Source organism: Trachypithecus francoisi, unplaced genomic scaffold (genome assembly GCF_009764315.1).
Source record: "Trachypithecus francoisi isolate TF-2019V2 unplaced genomic scaffold, Tfra_2.0 Lachesis_group0, whole genome shotgun sequence".
Classification (NCBI taxonomy): Eukaryota; Metazoa; Chordata; class Mammalia; order Primates; family Cercopithecidae; genus Trachypithecus; species Trachypithecus francoisi.
In genome coordinates, this window is record NW_022681453.1 from 3,103,799 (window position 1) to 3,129,633 (window position 25,835).

The 25,835-nt window shown below is 36.1% G+C and overlaps 1 protein-coding gene across 6 annotated transcripts in view; it reads left to right on the plus strand.

The window, feature by feature from the left end:
- The window catches only part of IFT80 (intraflagellar transport 80), a 152,596-nt gene that overhangs the window by 19,222 nt on the left and 107,539 nt on the right, over positions 1-25,835 (plus strand). For 4 of the 6 annotated variants that reach the window (XR_004435284.1, XM_033202814.1, XM_033202803.1 and 1 more), the window contains exons 3-6: positions 2,484-2,705; positions 6,646-6,756; positions 8,332-8,400; positions 18,620-18,729. Coding sequence is in view for 5 of the 6 variants with exons in the window: in XM_033202814.1 (XP_033058705.1) it covers positions 2,484-2,705; positions 6,646-6,756; positions 8,332-8,400; positions 18,620-18,729 (512 nt within the window). In the remaining variant the exon portion in view is untranslated. Of the gene's footprint in view, positions 1-122; positions 751-2,483; positions 2,706-6,645; positions 6,757-8,331; positions 8,401-18,619; positions 18,730-25,835 lie in introns of those variants that run through there. The other 2 variants (XM_033202837.1, XM_033202848.1) reach the window with 2 other exon arrangements.

Here is a 25,835-nt window from a genome sequence, read left to right on the forward strand (position 1 = left end):
TCACTGCACCCTCCACCTCCTGGGTTCAAGTGATTCTTCTGCCTCAGCCTCCTGAGCAGCTCGGACTACAGGCACCCGCCAACATGCCTGGCTAATTTTTGTATTATTAGTAGAGATGGAGTTTCACCATGTTGGCCAGGCTGGTCTTGAACTCTCGACCTCAGGTGATCTGCCCGCCCCAGCCTCCCAAAGTGCTGGGATTACAGGCATGAGCCACCATTCCTGGCCAAAATGAAGCTTTTGTAAAACCAAATAGTTTCTTTGCTAGTGTGATCTAGCATGTATTATTCCGCTGTGCTCTATTTCTTTACATTCATGATAAGGTAAAGGACAAGTTGGGGAAATCTAAGCAGTCAGATCCTCATTATTTCACATGGGAAGGTGACAATTAGTAGTATTTTCTCAAACACATGACCCTATATTTTGTCAGCAAGAGTCCCCAGTTATGTGTCAAGGAATTATGACAGGCCCCAGTATCATCATTCTTAGACATTGAGACTAATTCTACTCAAAGCTTTGTAGACTTCATTGCAGGTCTGTGAAAGAATAGATAAAGAAATTGAAAGTAAGGGCTGAGAAATTTTTATAGCAATCTGACATTGTTATAATGTCCAAATTTTCTAATATTTCATTTTTATTATATTTTACAAAATATCCATCTGCAATGGATTTGAAATAAAGAAAAATCTGGTCCTTCATCAGAACTAGGAAAACACTGATTTAAACATTTGGTCAGACTATTTTAAATTGGTAGGTGTTTTCATTTATATTATCTTGTCTGCTTATTTAACTATTAAGTGAAGATGTAATTATTTTTATTCCTACCTAAGTCATTTTTACTGTCTTTTCAAAAAAGTGTGCTTTCAAGAGTTCATGCCATACACAATTTTATAGATTTTGACCATGTCTACTGCCTGCTTTTACCTTTCAAGCCAAGAAATAACAATGTTTTTAGACTTTCTTGATCTGGCAGTCTTCTCATTTCTCCCATAGTTTTAGCTGACCTATTAGTTTGAAGATAATGCCATGGACATCTAGCATGTACTTACAGCAATTTATATAAGGATAAGCTAATGATTTTTGGTTTGCGATGTGTGCATATTTGTTTGTGTGAGTTTTCTTCCTTTCTAGGTTTTACCTAAGCTATTCCCATTTTAGTTTTACCTAACATTCTTTAGGCGACAGCAGTGATAATACAACAGTTTTTTCAGGAATGATCTAGTGTCCTTTTGTTTAGCTTATGTTTCGAGTTTTGGGTATTCCGGTGTCTCTTTATTACCTTTTTGTGCAGACTCTTAAGATCTTTCTATAATCTCTCTTTATTTTTTTGGTTTCTGCTTAATCTATCATATTTTGAAGTATTAAAAAATCTTGGAACATACTAGAATAATTAGGCACATTGTCTCTGTTTCCTTTATCATATTATTGCTCAGATAAGACAGTAAAAGTATTGGTGAGAAATGAAGGAAATAAAAGGATTATATCATAACAGTAAGAACAAACAACTCAACCAGGAATAATCTGGCAGTATAGAAATCCAGATGTAGCAAGAGAAAACATCCTTTGTAAATAACAAACTGAAATGCCTTGTAGGTACACAATTCTGCTAGGGTAAGTACCCTGTCCTGATGGAGGAAGTGAGGGCTACTTGAGCATCTCAATTTACATAGAAATTCTTCTGATAAATTAGAGCTAAAAAAATGAGTTAACTAAAGTAAAAATTTTAGGGATCATATCTCATCCAGCACTATGCATCTTTTAAGTGAGGTAAATTATAATTGAATTATTTCCTAATTTTAATGTAGGAAAGTTTGGTATTGTCAATTAAAAATAAATGAAGAAATAAAATGAAAAATTAAAAAAAAGTTTGGTGAGATTTTAGTTTCAGCTGTTAAACCATAGATTCTTTCCTAGGTGAATTGTTATGATAATATGTGTTTTAAAAGGATAGCCTACTGTTAGATTTCAGTCTTCTTTTGACACTTGATTATTTTTTCCTTAGCAAAAGAATACATGCTTATTTTAATAACTTAAATGATACAGATATATATAAAGAAAAAAGTATAGTTCCCTTTGCTCCCTACCTATCCCCCAACAGTTCAGTGTAGATTCTTTGATACCTTTTGATCTACTAGGTTTCTTTTGTGTACCTTTTGGCTTAGTTTATGGTATATTGTATAACACAACTTTTAAATTTTCATGTGGTCAGATCTTTTCTCCCCTTCCTTTTGGCATCTGGATTTCTTTCTTGCTTTCCATTCTTACAACTGTTTTAATAGATGCTTATTTTCTTTTATATAGAAAAAAATACCAGTCATAAAATGGAAAATACATTTAGAAGCTTGAAAACATTTGACCCTATTTTACTTACACCTTAAAATCTGCATCTGTGAATTATACTTTACTTACACCTTATAATCTGCATCTGTGAATTAAGATTTAAGACTTTTGTTATGTTTTATGTCTCCTTAACATGGTGACACATCAAGAATTAGTAAGCTGTGTGGGCTGGACTACTGCTGAGGAGCTGTATTCATGTAGCGATGATCACCAGATAGTGAAGTGGAACTTGTTAACCAGTGAAACAACTCAAATAGTAAAGCTTCCTGATGATATTTACCCTATCGATTTTCACTGGTTTCCAAAAAGTTTGGGTGTAAAGAAACAAACTCAGGCAGAAAGCTTTGTCCTCACAAGTTCTGATGGTAAGTTTTAAATAAACATTATATGCTCACTATTGTATTTAAAAGACTTAATAGTATGATTTATGCTTTAAGTTGTTTTACAAAACTGGTATTTGTGGATCTGCATATTTTTATCCACACATTGTATTTCTTTTCTGAATAGTCACTTGGTTTGTGTATGGGCTATGAAATTATTGTCATGAAAGAAAGTTAATTTAACTGGCACATACCAGGATTGAATATGGGCCTTTGGCATTATTGTATATATATATTTTTAGAGACTGGGGTCTCACTCTGTTGCCCAGGCCAGAGTGCAGTGGTGTGATCACAGCTCACTGTAGCTTCAAACTCCTGGGCTAACACAATCTTCCTGCCTCAGCCTCTTGAGTAGCTGGGACTACAGGCACACACTATTATATCCGGTTAATTAACACTTTTTTTTTTGTAGAGACAGGGTCTCATCTTGTTGCCCAGGCTAGTCTTGTACTCCTGGCCTCAAGCAGTCCTCCTGCCTTGGCCTCCCAAAGTGCTGGGATTACAGGTATGAGCCACCATGCCCAGCTGGCTTTACTTTTTTAGTACTCTTATGAGTTGAGTTAAGCTGTTCTCATAGTTTTAGTTTCTAAATTCTTCAAATTTAACTTAATATAACCACACTGAAAAAATACACATATTCATTTAGTAAGGTATCTGTTAAAATATATACTTTATTTTCCAGTACATGTTAATTTTCAGTTACAGAGTTGAAGAGTTTTATAATTTGGCCACAGCTTTCTTATTGGTGAATAGAAAGTACGATTTTTTTTTCACTTTTTAAGGGTATGTTTTTATATTTGTTTTCTTAGAAATACATGAACTGTTTTCATCTGTGTTATACTTTACCTGCTGTTTCAATTAGGAGTACATTCATTGAAAGTAACAGAAACTTAGTTGGCTAACTTAAGCACAAATGGAGTATTTTGGTTCACCTAGCTGTAGGGGTAGAACAAGCACTAGTTGCATCAGGTCCCTGTTCTCACCATCTCTTGGGTAGGCTCTTTGCACATGGTGAACATGATGGTGAGTATGACGGTGGCCAGTAGCCCAAGGCTCATCATTCTTCATAAGACTGCTTCTTCCTCAGTATCTCGTGCCGGCAGCTTGCAGAGGGACCCTAAATGAGCTTGGGTCATATGCGCATCACTGAGTCAATCAGTTTAATCAAGAGAAATGGACTTTGGGAGGCTGAGGCGCATCATTTGAGGTCAGGAGTTCGAGACCAGCCTGAGCAACATGATGAAGCCCTGTCTGTACTGAAATACAAACAAATTTTAGGCAGGCATAGTGGCACATGCCTATAGTCCCAGCTACTCTGGAGGCTGAGGTAGGAGAATTGCTTGAACCTGGAAGGCAGAGGTTGCAGTGAGCTGAGATTTTGCCATTGCACTCCATCCTGGGTGACAGAGCAAGACTCTGTCTCAAAAAAAAAAAGACAATGGGACACTGATTGAGCATATCGAGCCTCAGGCCATCCACATGCAAAGAGAAAGAGAAAGAGAAGAGAAGAGGGCTTTTGTAACCTGAAGATGGAAAGGATGTTAAGACGAACAATAATATCAGATTACACCTCATTTACCGAGAGACTTGTGGTAGTTTTTTAAAACTTTGTTTTTCAGAAACTTGATTAAATGAGATACATGTGTAAAATCACTTTGTAGAGTGCCTGGCGCTTAGAAGATTGGCCCTGAACCACAGCTAGAATTTAATTTACCTCAGATGATAAAGGAAGCATTTGACTTAAACAATTTTGATTTAATTTTGCATTTACAGAAAAGTTTTAATAATTGTACAAACAATTCCTACAGGTCCTTTATCCAGATTAACTAGTTTAACATTTTGTCCCTTATACATTGGAACAAAGTATTGATTCTGTTTCTTTTTATACAAACCTCCCTCCCCCTCAACATATACCCTTTTTCTGAAAGATATGAGAGCAATTTGCAGACATGTAGTTTTAACCATAAATACTTCAATGCATTTCCTAAGAATAAGAAGTTTCTGTTACATTGCCACAATTTGTTGATAAAAATCAGGACATTTAACATTGATGCAATACTGTTATCTAATCTATAGTTTATATTTAAATTTTAACAATTGTTCTAATTTTCCATAGAAATTTATTTTTGCTGGTACAGGATAACGTATTGCTTTTGTTGTGTCTCTTTAGCTTCCTTTAATCTGGAACAACTCTTCACTCTTTTATGATCTTGACAGTGTTGAAGAATATATGCCTGTTATTTTATAGTTCTTCAATTTGTTTTTGTCTGATGTTTCCTCATGATTAGATTCAATTTATATGTCCTTAGCAGGAATACTTGGGGCATCAGATTAGGAGATTAATGATGTTGGTTTGACCCATTATTGGTGATGTTAACCTTAATTATAAGTTAAAAAGTTCATGTTCATTAAGTTAATTCTGTAAAGTTACTATTTATTCCTCTTAATAATTTGTGAAAAGATACTTTGAGACTATGTAAAAATATTCTCTTCCTCATCAAACTTCCTCCCACTCTCTTAGCGTCTATTGATGACTCTTGGCTGAATCATTTATTACTAAGATGGTTTGCCAAATGGTGATTTTTCCAACTCCATAATTCCTTCCATATTGATTAGTTGGTATTCTACTCCAAGGAAGAGGTTCCTGTCCCATGCCCATATATTTATTTGTTTTTTTTTGTTTTTTTGGGGGAGGGTGTCAGATTACACTTGTGGATTCTCATTTTATTTCATAAATATATTATAATCATTTTTAGATTTTGATGTTAAAAGTGCCCCAGATTTGGCCAGTGAGAGCCCCATCAAGCCAGCTACAGTGATTTTTTTTTTTTTTTTTAATTTTATATGTGTCCTCATCATTTTTTGAGTACTTCCTTGCTGGCACAAGATGTTCCAGGCTTATCTTGTACTTTCTTAGTCCCAGCCCCCAAATCAGCCATTTTCCATAGAGACCTGTTCTTTTTCTGGTGGTTAATGGTATTTAAAAAAACAAGATAGCAGTGCTAGCTGTGCTCATTCCAATGGGGTGTATTTGCTTCAAGGCCCTTTCAGTGGACAGAGCTAAGAACTGTGAATATAAAACCTTGAAACAAGTAACATAATAGACATATGTATACAGTGCTATGATAAATCAGAGGGACATAAAACTCTGCTGTGATGTGGCCAAGGGAGGGTCAAGAGAAATGTCAAGAAAGTCTTGTATTTAAGCACAGTTTTGCAGTCTTGACTTTTTTTTTTTTTTTTTTAAATAGACTATAAAAAAGCTGGAAAAGGTATAAAGGAGAGGAACCAAAATAGTAAAATGGATAAAATACTTGCCTTATATAATTTTATACTGTGTCAGGCAACAGGTAGACAAAAGCAAGCCACTTAGTAGCAGAAGTTTGTACATATATTGGCAAAAAGTAACAACACTGTAACTTTAAAGGACATAGCTAATTATATAAGAGATGTCAGAGAGACAAGTCAACAGTGCAAAGAATAAGTGATATAAGAAGCCAAGAAAGGATCAGTTTGGTTTCTGAATGATCATTAAGTCTAGTAATATACAGCTGGTAATTTAAAACACTTTCTCATCCATAGGTGTGGTATATTTATTGGCACATTGTTTCTGAAGCATAGACATATACCCAGACCATAGGTATTTAAATTATGTTAACTAAATCAAAAGGTTTATGAATTTGAATTTTTCCCTATTTTGAACATATATAATTATTTTGAAACCAAGTAAGCATATGCATTTTCAATTTATTTTACAATATTTAAATAATTTTGTTTTTGTGCCTATTTTCCAATAGATTTATGTGTGAGATTAAGAATAATTAATATTTGCCTTTATGCCTCTAGTGCCTGTTACTTAGTCTAGTAGTAGGTGCTTTGTTGATTGAATAAATAAAATAGATTTTTCAAATGTAATTTCTTTTAGGTAAATTTCATCTGATTTCCAAGTTAGGAAGAGTGGAAAAAAGTATAGAAGCTCACTGTGGAGCAGTACTTGCAGGAAGATGGAATTATGAAGGAACAGCATTAGTTACAGGTAAGTTGTCTGTTAAAATGACATTTGAAATGAATATTTTAAAGAAAAATTTCCAAAGAAACAGAATATTTTCATTTAGCAATAATGTCTAATAGCATTGTCTAATAGCAAATAATTGGCATAGTGTTGTTCTACACTGCTATATAAATGTTATAATTCAAAATGTTATATTAATCATTTTCTTATGTGACCTTTGGAGACTGTTCTGTCAAAGAAGGCTTTTGGAATGGTCAAATATGGGATAAATAAAAGTTGTAATTCTTTAAAATTTGAAAATTCCAAATATTCTCATTTAACTGACCATTATCCCCATTCTGTTTCTTTCCCGTCCCCTGCCCTACTCTAAGGATTCTCAACTTCACCTATTACATTAGTTATATATTGCTTATAACAAATTACTCTAATAGTTAGTGACTTAAAATAATAAGCATATAGTACCTGATAGTTTCCGTGGGTCAGGGAACAGTTTAGGTGGGTTGTTCTGTCTCACTCAGAGCCTCTCATGAGGTTCTGGTCAAATTGTTGGATGGGGTGGCAGTCATATGAAGGCTTGTCTGGGGCTGGAGGATCCACTTCCAAGATGTCTTACTCACATGGTTGTTGGCAGGAGGCCTTAGTTCTTCTCTGGCTTTGAAAGGAGACCTTAATTAATTCCTTGCCACATGGACATCTCCATAGGGCTGCTTAAGTGTTTTTACAACATGACAGCTGGTGTCTCCCAGTGATCCAAAAGAGAGCCAGGTAGAAGCTACTATATCTTTTGTAGTGCATCCTCAGACATTATACTCCGTTTCAGTTATATTCTGTTAACTTAGCAAGTCACTAAGTACAGCCCACACTGGAAGAGAGGGAAATTAAACTGTGCTACTTGAAGGAAAGAATAACAAAGAATTTGAGGATGTGTTTTAAAACCACCATGCCTATACTCTGGACCTTCTCTAGGATTTTCCTCAGTGAACTGGCCCTTCTCTCTTACTTGTAGCTTTAACATCTTTTCCAGTGGTTTCTTTATCAGCATGTAAATATGTTCGGATGTCACCCATCTTAAAAATTAAGAAGAAATAGAAATCCCTCTCTTAACAAACAACTCTCTCTACCTGCAACTATTTTCTTTCTCCCTTTTTCAGCCAAGCTGTTCGAAAGAGTAGTCTATTACCTCACTTCATTCAGTCTGCAGCTCACTGGAATTTGGCTGCAGCTCTGCTTACTACACTGGAAACATTTTTCTTGGAATTCTAAGAGATTGCAGTGACAAAGGAAACATTATTTGAGTAATATACTTATAAGTCTTCTAAGATTGAAAGAAATAAAAATTTTAGTCATGAAAGTTAAGCTACTTTGATAAAATCATTTCAAAGTAATTTCTATTAAATGATACAGTTATAAAGTACTCTGTCATTTAATTAAACTGTATCTGAATTTTAAATATGCAGTAATACCCCATGATTTGAGGAAGCCTAGAAAAAAAAAGAATATGCAGTAGTATAGATACTGTTAATTTTTATATGCAAATTTAATGTTTAAATTTATTTTCTATAGGTAAAAATACTGATTAAAATTTTTTCCCCTGTATAGTTGGAGAAGATGGGCAAATAAAAATTTGGTCAAAGACTGGGATGCTCAGATCTACTTTAGCTCAGCAAGGTATGTTTTACAATTGACAATTTCATTTTTGCAAATTATACAATACAAAAATGCCTTAAAGTTTTGTTTTAGAAAAAATCTAATATGGTGGTTGAGACTGACTTTGGTTGAGTTCAAAACCTGTAATCTCTTATTTTTTACACTTTTTTCTCTTGCTTTGCTTGGTACCTGATGTACCATGGTAACGCTATTATTTCAAGCCAAGAAATATAAGAAATACTCAAGGGCTTCTTCTTTATGTTAGTGAATCTCTATAAAGGCAGTTATAAGCTAAATATTTTTAAAAAATAATTGTGAGACGTTTGAAGCATTTCTTATACAGAATGGAATTGGCTGTCTAGTTTAGTAAATCATAGTATGAAAAGACATTGAGTATCTCCTTACTTAAAAACCCCCAATAACTTCATAATATTAACACCTCTTCCAAATTAAGTTGTATGTTTGATTTCTATACTAATGGAGGGGAACATACACACTAAGAAGCTGAAATTTGGTAAACCACACTATTTAGAGTAGCATCTTAATTTTTTATGTTAATAGAAAGGAGTGGCCATAAAGTCAATCCAGTGGTCCTTCCTGTTAGAAGTTAGATTACATATGATTTTTTTCTGTGTAACAGATTAATTTTTTTAGTTAGATTTTACGTAGGAACAGTAAGCAGTTTTAATGTTTACCTGAGCGTGTATCAGCTGATCTTCAGGTTGCCAAAAAACTTGAGGACTATTCCTCAGAACTATTTGATAAAGTCATATTGTGAAACATTTTCAATAACTGACTTCCAAAAATTTCCAAATTTTATTTTAAAAATCACGTTTACTTTTAGGATAAGGTTCAAATCACTTGCATTTCTTTAGCTATATATTAACTGAATGTTAGCAAAGGTAACCAGAAATACTAGGTTAGTATTTCTTTTCTGAGCTTAAATGTTTGCTACAGATAATCTCAAGGTAGAATATTTATTTATGAGTAGAAAATTCAGAGTTCATAGAAGTAGCCATGGGTAAATTTCAGTTAACAGCAAAAGTCAACTTATTGTTACTTTAGTAATAAATGTACCTTTAGAACATAAATCTTACTTCAATCTTCTAGTAGGCAGATGGATTTACCTTTGGCTTCATAGATTTTTCTTTTAAGGCTAATTATTTGACATTCTTACTTTGTGATGACTGACTTACGAGTAATTGACAGAATTCTTCCAGAGATCACTGGCCTCTTGGAAGAACTACAAGAATTTCAGCTACTGCTACTGCTGAGACAGTGTGCAGCAGCTGAAATGCTATATCCATTTTTCCTTTCTTTTCTCTTTCTTCTGTCAACTTGTTGCCTATAGATGACACAGATCTTCAGAGAAATTCTAAAAGCCAAGCCCACTATCCACCATAGAAGATTTTTCCTTCCTTCCTTCTTCCCTTCCCTCCCCTCCCCTCCCCTCCCCTCCCCTCCCCTCCCCTCCCCTCCCCTCCCCTCCCCTCCCCTCCCCTCCCTTCCCCTCCCCTCCCCTCCCCTCCCTTCCCCTTCCCTCCCCTCCCGTCCCCTCCCTTCCCCTTCCCTTTCCCCTTCCCCTTCCCCCCCTTCCCCTTCCCTTCCCTTCCCTTCCCTTCCCTTCTCCTTCCTTCCGTCCTTCCTTCCTTCCTTTCTTTTTTGACAGGGTCTTGGTCTGTCACCCAACTGGAGTACAGTGGCACAATCTTGGCTTACTGTAACCTCCTCCTCCTGGGCTCAATCGATCTTGCCACCTTGGCTTCCCAAGTTGCTGGGAGTACATGTGTGTGCCACCACACCTGGCTAATTTGTTGTATACATAGATATTTTTTCTGGTAGAGACGAGATTTTGCCATGTTCCCGGGCTGGTCTTGAACTCCTGGGCTCAAGTGATCCTCCTGCTTCAGCCTCCCAAAGTGTTGGAATTACAGGTGTGAGCCACTGTGCTAGTCTGAAGATTTGAATTCTTTCCCGAGACCCTTCACCAGTGCCCTCCCAGTGCTGCTTCCACTTCCTTCAATTTTTCTGTTACCTCCTTCCCATTTACTACCTGTGGATTCACCATTTCAGATGTTCTAGAGTCTAAAATGGAAACTTGGAATAAGTTGTTTAATACAAACATTGTTAATTGTTTAGTCTAGGTCAGGGGTCCCCAACCCTTGGGCCACAGACCAGTAGCTGTCTGTTGTGTGTTAGCTGGGCAGTACAGCAGGAGATGAGCGGTGGGTGGGTGAGCAAGTAAAGCTTTATCTATATTTACAGCTGCTCTCCATCACTTCCATTACTGCCTGAGCTCCACCTCCTGTCAGATCAGTGGTGACATTAGATTCTCGTAGGAGTGCAAATCCTATTGTGAACTGTGCATATGAGGGATCTGGGTTGTTCACTCCTTATGAGAATCTGATGCCTGATGATCTGTCACTCTCTCCCATCACCCCGAAATGGGACCATCTAGTTGCAGGAAAACAAGTTCAGGGCTCCCACTGATTCTACATTATGGTGAGTTATATAATTATTTAATTATATATTACAATGTAATAATAGAAATAAAGTGCACAATAAATACGATCCCCTTGAATCATCCTGAACCATCCCCCACCTAGTCCATGGAAAAGTTGTCTTCCACAAAACCAGTTCCTGGTGCCAAAAAGGCTGGGGATCACTGTTTTAGGTGATAATAGTGCTAGTAGTTTAGTGCTATAGTTTTCCTGTATAATGAGTCTGGAACCAAATTGCTACTTATTTTATTCGCATGGGGAAAATGCATTCAGAGTCTCCAGACTTGGAAAGGCTGGCTGGAAGCACATGTTCACAAATGAAGAAAATTGGAGATCACAATTAGATCGCCTCTCAGCTTAATCTGGCCCACCAGCATGGTAGAGGCCCAATATTAAAAATCAGGACATTTTGGCCAGGCATCGTGGCTCACTCCTGTAATGCCAGCACTTTGGGAGGCCGAGTTGGGTGGATCACTTGAGCTCAGGAATTTGAGACCAGCCTTGGCAACATGGCGAAATCTCAACTCTATAAAAAATACAAAATTTGCTTCTGCTTTTCATATTATACTGACAAAGCCATTGCCTAATCCCATGCCATAAAAATTTCACTTATATTTCAGTGCTTACATTCAGGTCTGTGATCCATTTTGAGTTAGTTTTTGTGTGAGGTGTTTATTTTAGAGAGGGATGGTGATGCTCTTCCCCTCACTGCCTTCCCATAGATGGGTAAATAAGATTTTCTTAAAAGCTAAAATACAGAATATACCATAAAATACAGGTGATTTTCTGATGTATTCGTTATATCATGTAATGATATTACCCATCAACATTTAAAATGTATTTTCCTTAACATCAAATGACTTTGAAATGACTATCGTTGTCCTATTTTAATGTTATTGTTCTCATTCAAAGTTTGTTAATTATGGATTAATAAGCAGAATTAAATTAGCTAGATATCCCCATTTTGGCTAACCTCTTGGTATTTCAACAGAGTAATCTGATATCTTTTTCTGGACTAAGAATTACAAACTTACTATAGAATTATGCATCTAATTTTTGAGTTTTTAATCATTGGTGCCACCAACACTTTCCTAATAAGGCATAGACTTTTCCTTTTTTGTCTCCAGAAAAAATCAGTAGAGCAGTTAAGTTGTTATAATGACACTAACCCAAAAGGAAAGGTCCCTAATTACTTATAAAGTTTCTTTGATCTATTAGACACTACAAGTTTTGAGGGTGATTGTAAATCTGAACTACTGAGAGCTAGATGCTAAAGGCTCAAGTAAGAAGGTCAAGGCAGCTGGGGGCACAAGACTGCTGCCTCCTTTGAAAGGCGAAACTAAATTTTGACACAAAAATGAAATAACATAAACCTGAATTATAAAATTTGGAATTCTGTAAACAGTGTTGAAAGCATCCGTGTGACTTTGTCTATGTGTGTTAATTATACTTATTTCTTGATGAATAGAGATTAATTCCTGAATTCATTTCTTGACTATTGGAGCCAGATGTTTGGATAGAAAAAGCCATAGTCATTAACTTCTCTTCTAATCCAGAAGATACTTTAATCTCAGTTTTGGGTGGGGGGATTTGACTTAGTTTAAAAATGATTCTTAATGGTATTTATGGGGAGTTTATTGTTCCTTATTAGAGAAAAATAGTATGTACACCAGAGATAATTATACTTAGGCCATATGTTTTGTGTCATTGTTCCAGTTTTAATCTCTAATTAAAGTATATAAAGTAATGCTGCAAACCTTTAAGGACATTTTTCCCACACTGTTTTCAAGTGGAGGAATAGAACAACAAAACATGGAACTTGTCTATAATGAATTTAGTAAAGGAGGTAAACTGTAAATGTAAATAACTGTGGCTGGGCACAGTGGCTTACGCCTGTAATCTCAACACTTGAGAGGCTGAGGTGGGCAGATCACTTGAGCCCAGGAGCTGGAGATCAGCCTGGGCAACATGGGAAAACCCGTCTCTACAAAAAATACAAAAGTTAGCTAGGCATAGTGGTGCATCCCTATAGTCCCAGCTACTCAGAAGACTGAGGTGGGAGGATCACCTGAGCCCGCAGGCGTTGAGGTTACAGTGAGCTGTGATCATGCCGCTGCACTCCAGCCTGGGCGCCAGAGTAAGACCCTTTCTCAAAAAAATCAATCAATAAAAATAAATAAATAAATAAATGTAATACAAGGGAATGTGCTTAAGGTGCTGTCAGTGGCAGGTGGGAGTGGACCAGAGGGTTAAGATTAATGCTCTGGGGAGAGTGAAGGTATTGGGAAGTCTTCCTGGCAAATATTGCAGCATCTTTTGAACTGGGCTTTGAAGAGTGAAGAAATAGGAAAGGAAATGGGCTTGTTGGCATTGGAGTAAAGCTGTTAAGAAGCTTGGCATCATAAGAGGCTTAGAGACAGAAGACTGTGAGACATAGAAATCAGGTGAGTGGGAGCTAACTTCTTGGGCCAGAGTGTAGGCCGTGTGAAGGATAGTACTGCCAAGGGGACCAAAACACTGACAGTCCTGGATGCTAAAGGAAGGGGTTTGGCATTTATTCTATAAGCATATAAAACCTTTAAAAAAATTGACCAGGAAAGTAAAAGATAATGCCAATCTTTTAAAAAGATTCCCTTTGCAGTAATAATAAAACTAGAGAAGGTAGAGATTAAATAGAGGTGGCCAGTAAGGTTTGAATGAAAACTTGAACAAAGGCAGCGATTAAGGCTTGAATAGAGGCAGTGAGAACAGTAGTTGGAAAAGTGAATAGTTCTCAGGGACTGAGAGGGATGTACCCTGTAAGGGTAAAGACTTCAAAGAGGGATAAATTAGGAAATATATGTGAAGGGATGATGGTTTTGGATATGTAGAATTTGAAGCTCTGTGATGGAGATCTCTTTGGATCAAGTAGAAATGTGTTGGAGCTCAGAGGTAAATATTAATTTGGGAGTCAGTTACATTAAGTGAAAGGTGAAACTATGGGGAAAGTTGAGACCCCCCCCCAAGGGAGAAGTGGTTGAAGATAGAAACTTAAAAAAAAAAAAAAAGCCTTTATTTAAACTTTTTCTTGTATTGATCCAGTGACATATGTAAGCATGGAGCCTGGAATTTTTTGAATAAATCCCACTTGATTAACTATTGTTAGCTCATGTCTCCTACAAATGAAATGAAAAGGAAATCATTCTTGGTTTTTGAATGCCAATGATTGGCCAAAACAGAAAAAAAAAAAAAAAAAAATCAAATGGCTACTACTATGAACAATACAGTAAGCAAATGCTTGCTTATTACATTACAAAATAATTTGTAGTAGTAGTAGTAGTTAACAGATAGTGCTATATAGTACCAGACTCTATTTCAAGTACTTTACTTCTATTCACTCAATGTAGACCAATACTGCATTCAAGGCAAAGATAGCTAATGCTTTATTATAGCAGTGAACAGTTTGTTTCAAAGGCATTCTTAAAAACATACGAAAACAATGTTTTTAGGGGATACTTTTATAGTATGAATGTGAAAAACATGGTATATTTGACCATGTACTTCCTTAAAACAATTGAAATACATTTTTGTCTCCTCTTCTGTGGTTTAAAATGCCTTCAACAGGTTGAAAGAATTTAGATAATTTGTTTTATGGAGAGATAAGGGTCTGACATTTAACACAACCCCAGGTGCATGTGGTTTCTTAAAAAATGTCAAAAAGGTCACATGATTTTAGTGTACAAAGTTAGAAAAACAAGATCTTTTTGAGTGTCTTAGCAGAAATGGAGCATAAATTAAAATTTCCGATATAAAAAGTAAAAAACTATTATAAAGCTATTTGTTTTTTGTCCATTTTTGTTAATGATTAAATAAATAACATTTTGTTACATAATTTGCTAAACTCTTTATTTTAAAGTAATTCAATCCAAAGGCTAAATTTGTTATTTCCATGCTGACTTTGCAAAGCGAAAACATAGCAGTGGGAATAATTCATACTTTAAAAGTATATTTTAAAAATTTGAAATATTATAGATTTTTAAATGCTAGTGGATGGATTTCATAATAATAGAAATGATTTTGTGAAGCTGATTCTTCCACTCTTAATAATGATCTTTATTAGAACCACCCAAATTGAAAGCTGTATAGCTATGTAGTTTATTTCCTTTTAGAAAAGAAAATGTTCACATATACAGTAGTTTCATGCTTAATATTTTATTTTAAATGTAAGGAATGATTATAATAAAGATCAAGGCTTTTGATGTTATATCCATTTTGAGTTTTTAGTGGTTAAGGAGAGTAACTAATGAGTCCTATCTATTGACCTTGCTTATTTATCATAAATAAATTATTTTTTTCCATATTTGTTTCCATAGCTTGTATTTTGATTGAAGGAATGTGGTTAAAAACCACATGTTATAACAAAGGAATTACTTAACTTTTTCTTTATAAGCTTATTTTCTTTTATTATATAAGTTACACCTGTTTTTTTTTAACATTATTGTTTACAAATTTGTTTTATAAGCAGGAAATGAATTATCTCTTTGTCCCAAAAGGGAAGATAAATACGATGAAGAAAGGTTCATAAACAAGGAAATGGTGTCATAACTGACTTAATGGGACCACAAATTAAATGTTAAAGTTAAGAGAACTAAAGAGTCCTTAGTTCCTCATTCTATACCCCAACCGTGCCTTTTACCACAACTAAAGCCTTAAAGTCACATCCTGTATAACTCAATGGGAGTTGTATTTACTGAATTACTTCCTTGAGGGTAGGTGTTTGTCATAGTTTAGTATACACCCCAGGAAAGTATAATTTTACTGAGTGTATTTATGAAGATTTGATAGGCTATACATTAAAACATATTAATTTACTTTTTTGTACAAAAATTATAACTATAATAGTGGAAATAAAGATGGTGTCTATAATTCTGCCACCTTAACTAGTAAGTCCCTGTTACTCCTTTCCAGTGATCAACAAGAACTACATTTGAAATATCTGAAATTTTGACTTCTATTTTTGGGGGAGTTTATTAAGGTTAAACTTTGTTCATTTGGAGATTTATTTTTGAAGCACAGGTCAACTCCTGGCTACTCCCAGACAATATTCCCAGAAAATATACTCATCAAGTACAGAAGAAGGAGGAGTATCTTCTGAGGTTGGCCATCTCATCAGGAAGAATTTCTGTGGGTTCCTTTGATACAGAACAATCCTAGATGTCATTGACTAAACAGGATTTAGACATTTTATAACACCTGAACTGTGGAAGACATGTTTCAGGGTTTTTTTTTTGGATTAGGTCTAGACTAGACTTTCTAACCTCTATAAACCATTGGGACTTGCTCACAATCGAATTATATTTTTATTAGGGAGAAAATGGCACAAAAAAAGTAGAGTACCTCTTAAACAAAAGCATTTGTCTTACTGAAATTTATTCCCTGTTGATTGTATCATCAGTTGGGCTTTTCATTTAAATAAACAATTAAATTTTATTGATTGCCCACAAACCCTGAAATTCAGATTTCATTCCACTAAGAATGTAAATTCCTTAAAGATTCATTCATTTATTCATTGGTTCATTTATTCACAGAAAGTCAGTTACTACAATAGTCTGATTTAGGAGTCCTAGACAATTTTTTTTTTTTGAGACGGAGTCTGGCTGTGTCGCCCAGGCTGGAGTGCAGTGGCGCGATCTCGGCTCACTGCAAGCTCTGCCTCCCGGGTTCATGCCATTCTCCCGCCTCAGCCTCCGAGTAGCTGGGACTACAGGCGCCACCACCACGCCCGGCTAATTTTTTGTATTTTTAGTAGAGACGGGGTTTCACCATGTTAGCCAGGATGGTCTCTATCTCCTGACCTCGTGATCCGCCCGCCTCGGCCTCCCAAAGTGCTGGGATTACAGGCTTGAGCCACTGCGCCCGGCCGACAATTTTTAAAAGCTGGTTTTGTAAGTATATTTGGGTTACTATTTCATAGATTAGCTACATAACCTTGATTCACCTGCCTAATGAATAGGCAGCTGGGCCAGGCAAGTGGAATACAGATTATTTACTGCCATATAACCAATGCTTTCAATAAATATGATAGTCATTTTTTAAAACTAGGCTTACATAAAGTGTAATCTTCCAGAAGACATTAGGTAACCTAGAAAGTAATTAAGCTAAGAAATACTATACTTAAATGTAATTTATTTTAAAAATCCCATCTCTAAATTCCTATTGGCAATTGAAAACACTATCAAGTGTAATGTAGTTTATAGAGTGGTAGGTAAATCAAACTTGTGCTTTTCCTCTGGAAGTAAACTTTATGCTAGGTATAAGATATTGGAGCTTTTTTTAGCCAAGGTTTCAGGCTAAAGCCAAACCTGATAACAAAACTTTTCCTAATCTGATATAAAAAAAATTTGCCATTTGTGAATTCATGAGTTGGAGGTTATTAGATTATTTTGGGATGAAGTTATTTCTGTCCATTAGTCTGCTGCTTAAGTAGCATGTGAGGGGAAGTTCTGTTGCCTGTTGTAGCATCAGGTATGATAATTGATTTATAAGGTGAGTATACCATTTGTATTTTAATATGTAAAATTTAAGTTACTTTATGCATTGAGTCAGTTTAATACTGATGGCTCTAACTCCATTGCTGGGTCATACCCAAAAGAAAGGAAATCAGTATATTAAAGATATAGTTACACTTTTGTGTTTGTTGCAACTCTGTTCACAATACCAAGATTTGGAGGCAACCTAAGTGTCCATCAACAGATGAATAGATAAAGAAAATGTGGTACTTATATACAGTGGAGTACTATTCAGCCATAAAAAGGAATGAAATTCAATCATTTGCTACAATATGGATGGAACTGTAGTTCATTCATTATGTTGAGTGAAATGAGCCAGGCACAGAGAGACAAACGTTGAGTGTTCTCACTTATTTGTGGGATCTAAAAATCAAAACAATGGAACCCATGGAGATAGAGAGAAGAAGGATGGTAACAAGATGCTGGGAAAGGTAATGGGGGTTGTGAGGGAGGTGGGGTGGTTAATGGGTACCAAAAATAGAATGAATGAGTAAGTCCTAGTATTTGATAACACAACAGGGTGAGAGTATAATTGGATTGTTCATAACACAAAGGAAAAATGCTTGAGGGGATGGATACCCCATTTTCCATGATGTAATTATTTTATATCGTATGCCTGTATCAAAATATCTCATGTACCCCATAAATATATATATCTACTGTGTACCCACAAAAATTAAAAATAAAAATTTTTAAAAAGCTCTAGGTGATTACAATGTGCAGCCAAGCCCCAAGACTGCTGCTTTAAACCAACATCATTTGTTGAACTAGTTGCAAAGAAATGTAAAAACGTTTGCTGCCAATAAATAAATACATACTGATGACTGTCGATGATGGGAAATGATAAATCATGACTTTTCTACTATTCCTTCATATTAAAATGAAGTATATTTATTTTATCTTATGTATTTCAATAGCATTGTATATGGAATTTCTAAAAACTCCATATTTTCTCAGCAAGATCCTAATTAGTTAAAAGTATAGTATATCAGTTGCTCACAGTAGATTTTCAAAGGTCAATATTAACTCAGCATTTCAACATCAGACTATACTCTAATTTGAAAGGTCTGTTGAAAAGAGAAGAAATGAAATGACACCTCATATGACTTTTTTGATCCTCTTAACAATCTCTCTTTTTATAAGGCATAATAATTAAAGTTTATCAGCCTTTTTTTTTTTTTCATCTTTCAGGAACACCAGTGTATTCAGTAGCGTGGGGCCCTGATTCAGAAAAGGTTCTTTATACAGCAGGCAAGCAACTAATCATTAAGCCTCTTCAACCAAATGCTAAAGTTTTACAGGTACTTTTCAGTCATTTGTAAATTGTTATCAGGGTCTGCCTGACTGCTAAACTAGAGGGCACTTGCTTAGGAGTCTCTTTCTTCTGGGTGGTCTTTTTACAGTCTGGTCTTTAAGTACATGGTTTAATCAGCCTTTATTACAGAACAAGGAATATCTTTATATTTCCAACAAGGTTTGTTTTCCCCTTATTCCAACTCATTTTGATAACGATACAGCATAGTTTGCTAATAAGAACACAGGCTTTGGAGTTAGCCACTTGGGTTTAAATATTCACTTACTTACCTATACATGACCTTAGGCAAGTTATAAAATATTGTTGAATGTCAGCCTTCTCATCTCTTACTTAGTGACACTAATATCAGCTGAACAGGATTGCTGTGAGGATTAAATGAGTTAAATTACGAAGTTCAAAGGACAATTCCAGGCATACAGTAAGCACTTAATATACAGTACCTGTTATTATCTGTATTATTATGCTATTATAAGTTGCTCTGCCATCTCTACCTTTTAGTCAACCGAGGAGACCAGGAAAACATTGTAGAATGACTAGGTCTTGAGTAGGAGATTTGTTGGTAGACATTGACAGGCTACAGCAGGCATAGATGTGTTTTAACAGTTGAGTAGATGTAGATTTTAGGGAATAAGGACATAGAGATGACTTTGAGGTTCCATATTAATAACATCTGTATAGATTATGCTATGTGTATTTTACACAGCCAACATGCATTTACATTTTTACAGTGTGCAGAATACTCTGCTAGAAACTATAGGGACATGCAAGAATAGAATATACAAGCCCCTGTCCTTAGGCACGTAAGGTAAAAAATTTGGGCAAAGGGAAGAAGCTGGGAAAGAGGACTAGATCTGATGGCTCTTAGTCAAAGTCCTTCCGTGCCAATTACCTATGCGAAAATCTGCTATGAAATTTATACAGCAAAAACAGGCAAGTTGAATATTTTAGTTTATACCTTTAGTTTATAGTTATGTGAATTTGGTTTTTTTTTCTTTTTTTTTAAAATTATACTTTAAGTTCTAGGGTACATGTGCACAATGTGCAGGTTTGTTACATAGGTATACATGTGCCATGTTGGTTTGCTGCACCCAGTAACTCATCATTTACATTAGGTATTTCTCCTAATGCTATCCCTTCCCCATCGCCCCACCTTACTACAGGCCCTGGTGTGTGATGTTCCTCGTCCTGTGTCCACGTGTTCTCATTGTTCAAATCCCACCTATGAGTGAGAACATGCGGTGTTTGGTTTTCTGTCCTTGTGATAGTTTGCTGAGAATGATGGTTTCCAGCTTCATCCATGTCCCCACAAAGGACATGAACTCATCCTTTTTTATGGCTGCATAGTAATCCATGGTGTATATGTACCACATTTTCTTAATCCAGTCCCTCATTGATGGACATTTGGATTGGTTCCAAGTCTTTGCTATTTTGAATAGCACTGCAGTAAACATACGTGTGCCTCTGTCTTTATAGTAGCATGATTTATAATCCTTTGGGTGTATATCCAGTAATGGGATGACTGGGTCAAATGGTATTTCTAGTTCTAGATCCTTGAGGAATTGCCACACTGTGTTCCACAGTGGTTGAACTAGTTTACAGTCCCACCAACAGTGTAAAAGCATTTCTATTTCTCCATATCCTCTCCAGCATCTGTTGTTTCCTGACTTTTTAATGATCACCATTCTAACTGTGTGTGAGATGGTATCTCATTGTGGTTTTGATTTGTATTTCTCTGATGACCAGTGATGATGAGCATTTTTTCATGTGTCTGTTGGCTGCATAAATATCTTCTTTTGAGAAGTGTCTGTTCATATCCTTTGCCCACTTTTTGATGGGGTAGTTTGTTCTTTTCTTGTAAATTTGTTTAAGTTCTTTGTAGTTTCTGGATATTAGCCCTTTGTCTGATGAGTAGATTGCAAAAATTTTCTCCCATTTTGTAGGTTGCCTGTTGACTCTGATGGTAGTTTCTTTTTGCTGTGCAGAAGCTCTTTAGTTTAATTAGGTCCCATTTGTCAATTTGGCTTTTGTTGCCATTGCTTTTGGTGTATTAGTCATGAAGTCCTTGCCCATGCCTATGTCCTGAATGGTATTGCCTAGATTTTCTTCTAGGATTTTTATGGTTTTAGATCTAACATTTAAGTCTTTAATCCATCTTGAATTAAGTTTTGTATAAGGTGTAAGGAAGGGATCCAGTTTGAGCTTTCTACTTATGGCTAGCCAGTGTTCCCAGCACCATTTATTAAATAGGGAATCCTTTCCCCATTGCTTGTTTTTGTCAGGTTTGTCAAAGATCACATGGTTGTAAATGTGTGGTGTTATTTCTGAGGACTCTGTTCTGTTCCCTTGGTCTATATCTCTGTTTTGGTCCAGTACCAGACTGTTTTGGTTACTGTAGCCTTGTAGTATAGTTTGAAGTCAGGTAGTGTGATACCTCTAGTTTTGTTCTTTTTGTTTAGGATTGTCTTGGCAGTCCTGACTCTTTTTTGGTTCCATATGAACTTTAAAGTAGTTTTTTCCAATTCTGTGAAGAAAGTCATTGGTAGCTTGATGGGGATGGCATTGAATCTATAAATTACCTTGGATAGTATGGCCATTTTCATGATATTGTTCTTCCTATCCATGAGCATGGAATATTCTTCCATTTGCTTGTGTCCTCCTTTATTTTGTTGAGCAGTGGTTTGTAGTTCTTCTTTAAAAGGTCCCTCACATCCCTTGTAAATTGGATTCCTAGGTATTTTATTATCTGCAGCAATTGTGAATGGGAGTTCACTCATGATTCGGCTATCTGTTTGTCATTGGTGTATAGGAATGCTTGTGATTTTTGCACATTGATTTTGTGTCCTGAGACTTTGCTGAAGTTGGTTATCAACTTAAGGAGATTTTGGGCTGAGATGATGGGACTTTCTAAATATACAATCGTGTCATCTGCAAACAGGGACAATTTGACTTCTTCTTTTCCTAATTGAATACCCTTTATTTCTTTCTCTTGCCTGATTGCCCTAGCCAGAACTTCCAACACTATGTTGAATAGGAATGGTGAGAGAGTTCATCCCTGTCTTGCGCCAGTTTTCAAAGGGAATGCTTCCAGTTTTTGCCTATTCAGTATGATATTGGCTGTGGGTTTGTCATAAATATCTCTTATTATTTTGAGATATGTTCCATCAATACCTAGTTTATTAAGGGCTGTTGAATTTTGTCAAAGGCCTTTTCTGCATCTATTGAGATAATCATGTGGTTTTTGTTGTTAGTTCTGTTTATGTGATGGATTACATTTCTTTATTTGAGTATGTTGAACTAGCTTTGCATTCCAGGGATGAAGCCAACTTGATCGCGGTGGATAAGCTTTTTGATGTACTGCTGGATTCAGTTTGCCAGTATTTTATTGAAGATTTTTGCATCTATGTTCATCAGGGATATTGGTCTAAAATTCTCTTTTTTTATTGTGTCTCTGCCAGGCTTTGGTATGAGGATGATGCTGGCCTCATAAAATGAGTTAGAGAGGGTTCCCTCTTTTTTTATTGATTGGAATAGTTTCAGAAAGAATGGTACCAGCTCCTCTTTGTCACTCTGGTAGAATTCGACTGTGAATCCATCTGGTCCTGGACTTCTTTTGGTTGGTAGGTTATTGATTATTGCCTCAATTTCAGAGCCTGTTATTGATCTGTTCAGAGATTCAACTTCTTCCTGGTTTAGTCTTTGGAGGGCGTATGTGTCCAGGAGTGTATCCATGTCTTCTAGATTTTCTTGTTTATTTGCGTAGAGGTGTTTATTGTATTCTCTGATGGTAGTTTGTATTTCTGTGAAATCAGTGGTGATATCCCCTTTATCATTTTTTATTGCATCTATTTGATTCTTCTCTCTTTTATTCTTTGTTAGTCTTGCTAGTGGTCTATGAATTTTGTTGATCTTTTCAAAAACCAGCTCCTGGATTCATTGATTTTTTGGAAGCTTTTTGGGTCTCTATCTCCTTCAGTTCTCTGATCTCCATTATTTCTCTTGCCTTCTGCTAGCTTTTGAATGTGTTTGCTCTTGCTTCTCTAGTTCTTTTAATTGTGATATTAGGGTGTCAATTTTAGATATTTCCTGTTTTCTCTTGTGAGCATTTAGTGCTATAAATTTCCCTCTACACACTGCTTTAAATGTGTCTCAGAGATTCTGGTACATTGTATCTTTGTTCTCATTGGTTTCAAAGAACATCTTTATTTCTGCCTTCATTTTGTTATGTAGGCCGTAGTCATTCAGGAGCAGGTTTTTCAGTGTCCATGTAGTTCTGTGGTTTTGAGTGAGTTTCTTAATCCTGAGTTCTAATTTGATTGCACTGTGGTCTGACAGTTTGTTGTGATTTCTGTTGTTTTACATTTGCTAAGGAGTGCTTTACTTCCTGCTATGTGGTCAGTTTTGGAATAAGTGCGATGTGGTGCTGAGAAGAATGTATATTCTGTTGATTTGGGGTGGAGAGTTCTGTAGATGTCTATTAGGTCTGCTTGGTGCAGAGCTGAATTCAAGTCCTGGATATCCTTGTTAACCTTCTGTCTCGTTGATCTGTCTAATATTGACAGTGGGATGTTAAAGTCTCCCATTATTATTGTATGGGAGTCCAAGTTTCTTTGCAGGTCTCTAGGGACTTGCTTTATGAATCTGGGTGCTCCTGTATTGGGTGCATATATATTTAGGATAGTTAGCTCTTCTTGTTGAATTGATCCCTTTACCATTATGTAATGGCCTTCTTTGTCTCTTTTGATCTTTGTTGGTTTAAAGTCTGTTTTATCAGAGCCTAGGGTTGCAACCCCTACTTTTTTTTTGCTTTCCATTTGCATGGTAGATCTTCCTGCATCCCTTTATTTTGATCCTATGTGTGTCTCTGCACATGAGATGGGTCTCCTGAATACAGCACACTGATGGATCTTGACTCTTCATCCAATTTGCCAGTCTGTGTCTTTTAACTGGGGCATTTAGCCGATTTACATTTAAGGTTAATATTGTTATGTGTGAATTTGATCCTGACATGATGTTAGCTGGTTATTTTGCCCATTAATTGATGCAGTTTCTTCCTAGCATCGATGGTCTTTACAATTTGGCATGTTTTTGCAGTGACTGGTACTGGTTGTTCCTTTCCATGTTTACCGCTTCTTTCAGGAGCTCTGGTAAGACAGGCCTGGTGGTGACAATCTCTCACATTTGCTTGTCTGTAAAGGATTTTATTTCTCCTTCACTTATGAAGCTTAGTTTGGTTGGATATGAAATTCTGAGTTGAAAATTCTTTTCTAGGTATTTTATTCTCTTTGAAGCAATTGTGAATGGAAGTTCATTCATGATTTGGCTCTCTGTTTGTTTGTTACTGGTGTATAAGAATGCTTGTGATTTTTGCACATTAATTTTGTATCCTGAGACTTTGCTGAAGTTGCTTATCAGCTTAAGGAGATTTTGGGCTGAGACAATGGGGTTTTCTAAATATACAATCATGTCATCTGCAAACAGGGACAATTTGACTTCTTCTTTTCCTAACTGGATACCTTGATTTCTTTCTCTTGCCTGATTGCCCTAGCCAGAACTTCCAACACTGTGTTGAATAGGAGTGGTGAGAGAGGGCATCCCTGTCTTGTGCCAGTTTTCAAAGGGAATTTTTCCAGTTTTTGCCCATTCTGTATGATATTAGCTGTGGGTTTGTCATAAATAGCTCTTATTATTTTGAGGTACGTTCCATCAATACCGAATTTAGTGAGCGTTTTTAGCATGAAGGGCTGTTGAATTTTGTCAAAAGCCTTTTCTGCATCTATTGAGATAATCACGTGGTTCTTGTCTTTGGTTCTGTTTATATGCTGGATTACGTTTATTGATTTGCGAATGTTGAACCAGCCTTGCATCCCAGGGATGAAGCCCACTTGATGATGGTGGATAAGCTTTTTGATGTGCTGCTGAATCTGGTTTGCCAGTATTTTATTGAGGATTTTTGCATCGATGTTCATCAGGGATATTGGTCTAAAATTTTCTTTTTTTGTTGTGTCTCTGCCAGGCTTTGGTATCAGGATGATGTTGGCCTCATAAAATGAGTTAGGGGGGATTCCCTCTTTTTCAATTGATTGGAATAGTTTCAGAAGGAATGGTACCAGCTCCTCCTTGTACCTCCGGTAGAATTCAGCTGTGAATCCATCTGGTCCTAGGAATCCAACTTACAAGGGATGTAAAGGACCTCTTCAAGGAGAACTACAAACCACTGCCCAGTGAAATAAAAGAGGACACAAACAAATGGAAGAACATACCATGCTCATGGATAGGAAGAATCAATATCGTGAAAATGGCCATACTGCCCAAGGTTATTTATAGATTCAATGCCATCCCCATCAAGCTACCAATGACTTTCTTCACAGAATTGGAAAAAACTGCTTTAAAGTTCATATGGAACCAAAAAAGAGCCCGCATTGCCAAGACAATCCTAAGTCATAAGAACAAAGCTGGAGGCGTCACGCTACCTGACTTCAAACTATACTACAAGGCTACAGTAACCAAAACAGCATGGTACTGGTACCAAAACAGAGATATAGACCAGTGGAATAGAACAGAGTCCTCAGAAATAATACCACACATCTACAGCCATCTGATCTTTGACAAACCTGAGAGAAACAAGAAATGGGGAAAGGATTCCCTATTTAATAAATGGTGCTGGGAAAATTGGCTAGCCATAAGTAGAAAGCTCAAACTGGATCCTTTCCTTACTCCTTATACGAAAATTAATTTAAGATGGATTAGAGACTTAAATATTAGACCTAATACCATCAAAACCCTAGAAGAAAACCTAGGTAGTACCATTCAGGACATAGGCATGGGCAAGGACTTCATGTCTAAAACACCAAAAGCAACGGCAGCAAAAGCCAAAATTGACAAATGGGATCTAATTAAACTAAACAAAAGAAACTACCATCAGAGTGAACAGGCAACCTACAGAATGGGAGAAAATTTTTGCAATCTACTCATCAGACAAAGGGCTAATATCCAAAATCTACAAAGAACTCAAACAAATTTACAAGAAAAAAACAAACAACCCCATCAAAAAGTGGGCAAAGGATATGAACAGACATTTCTCAAAAGAAGACA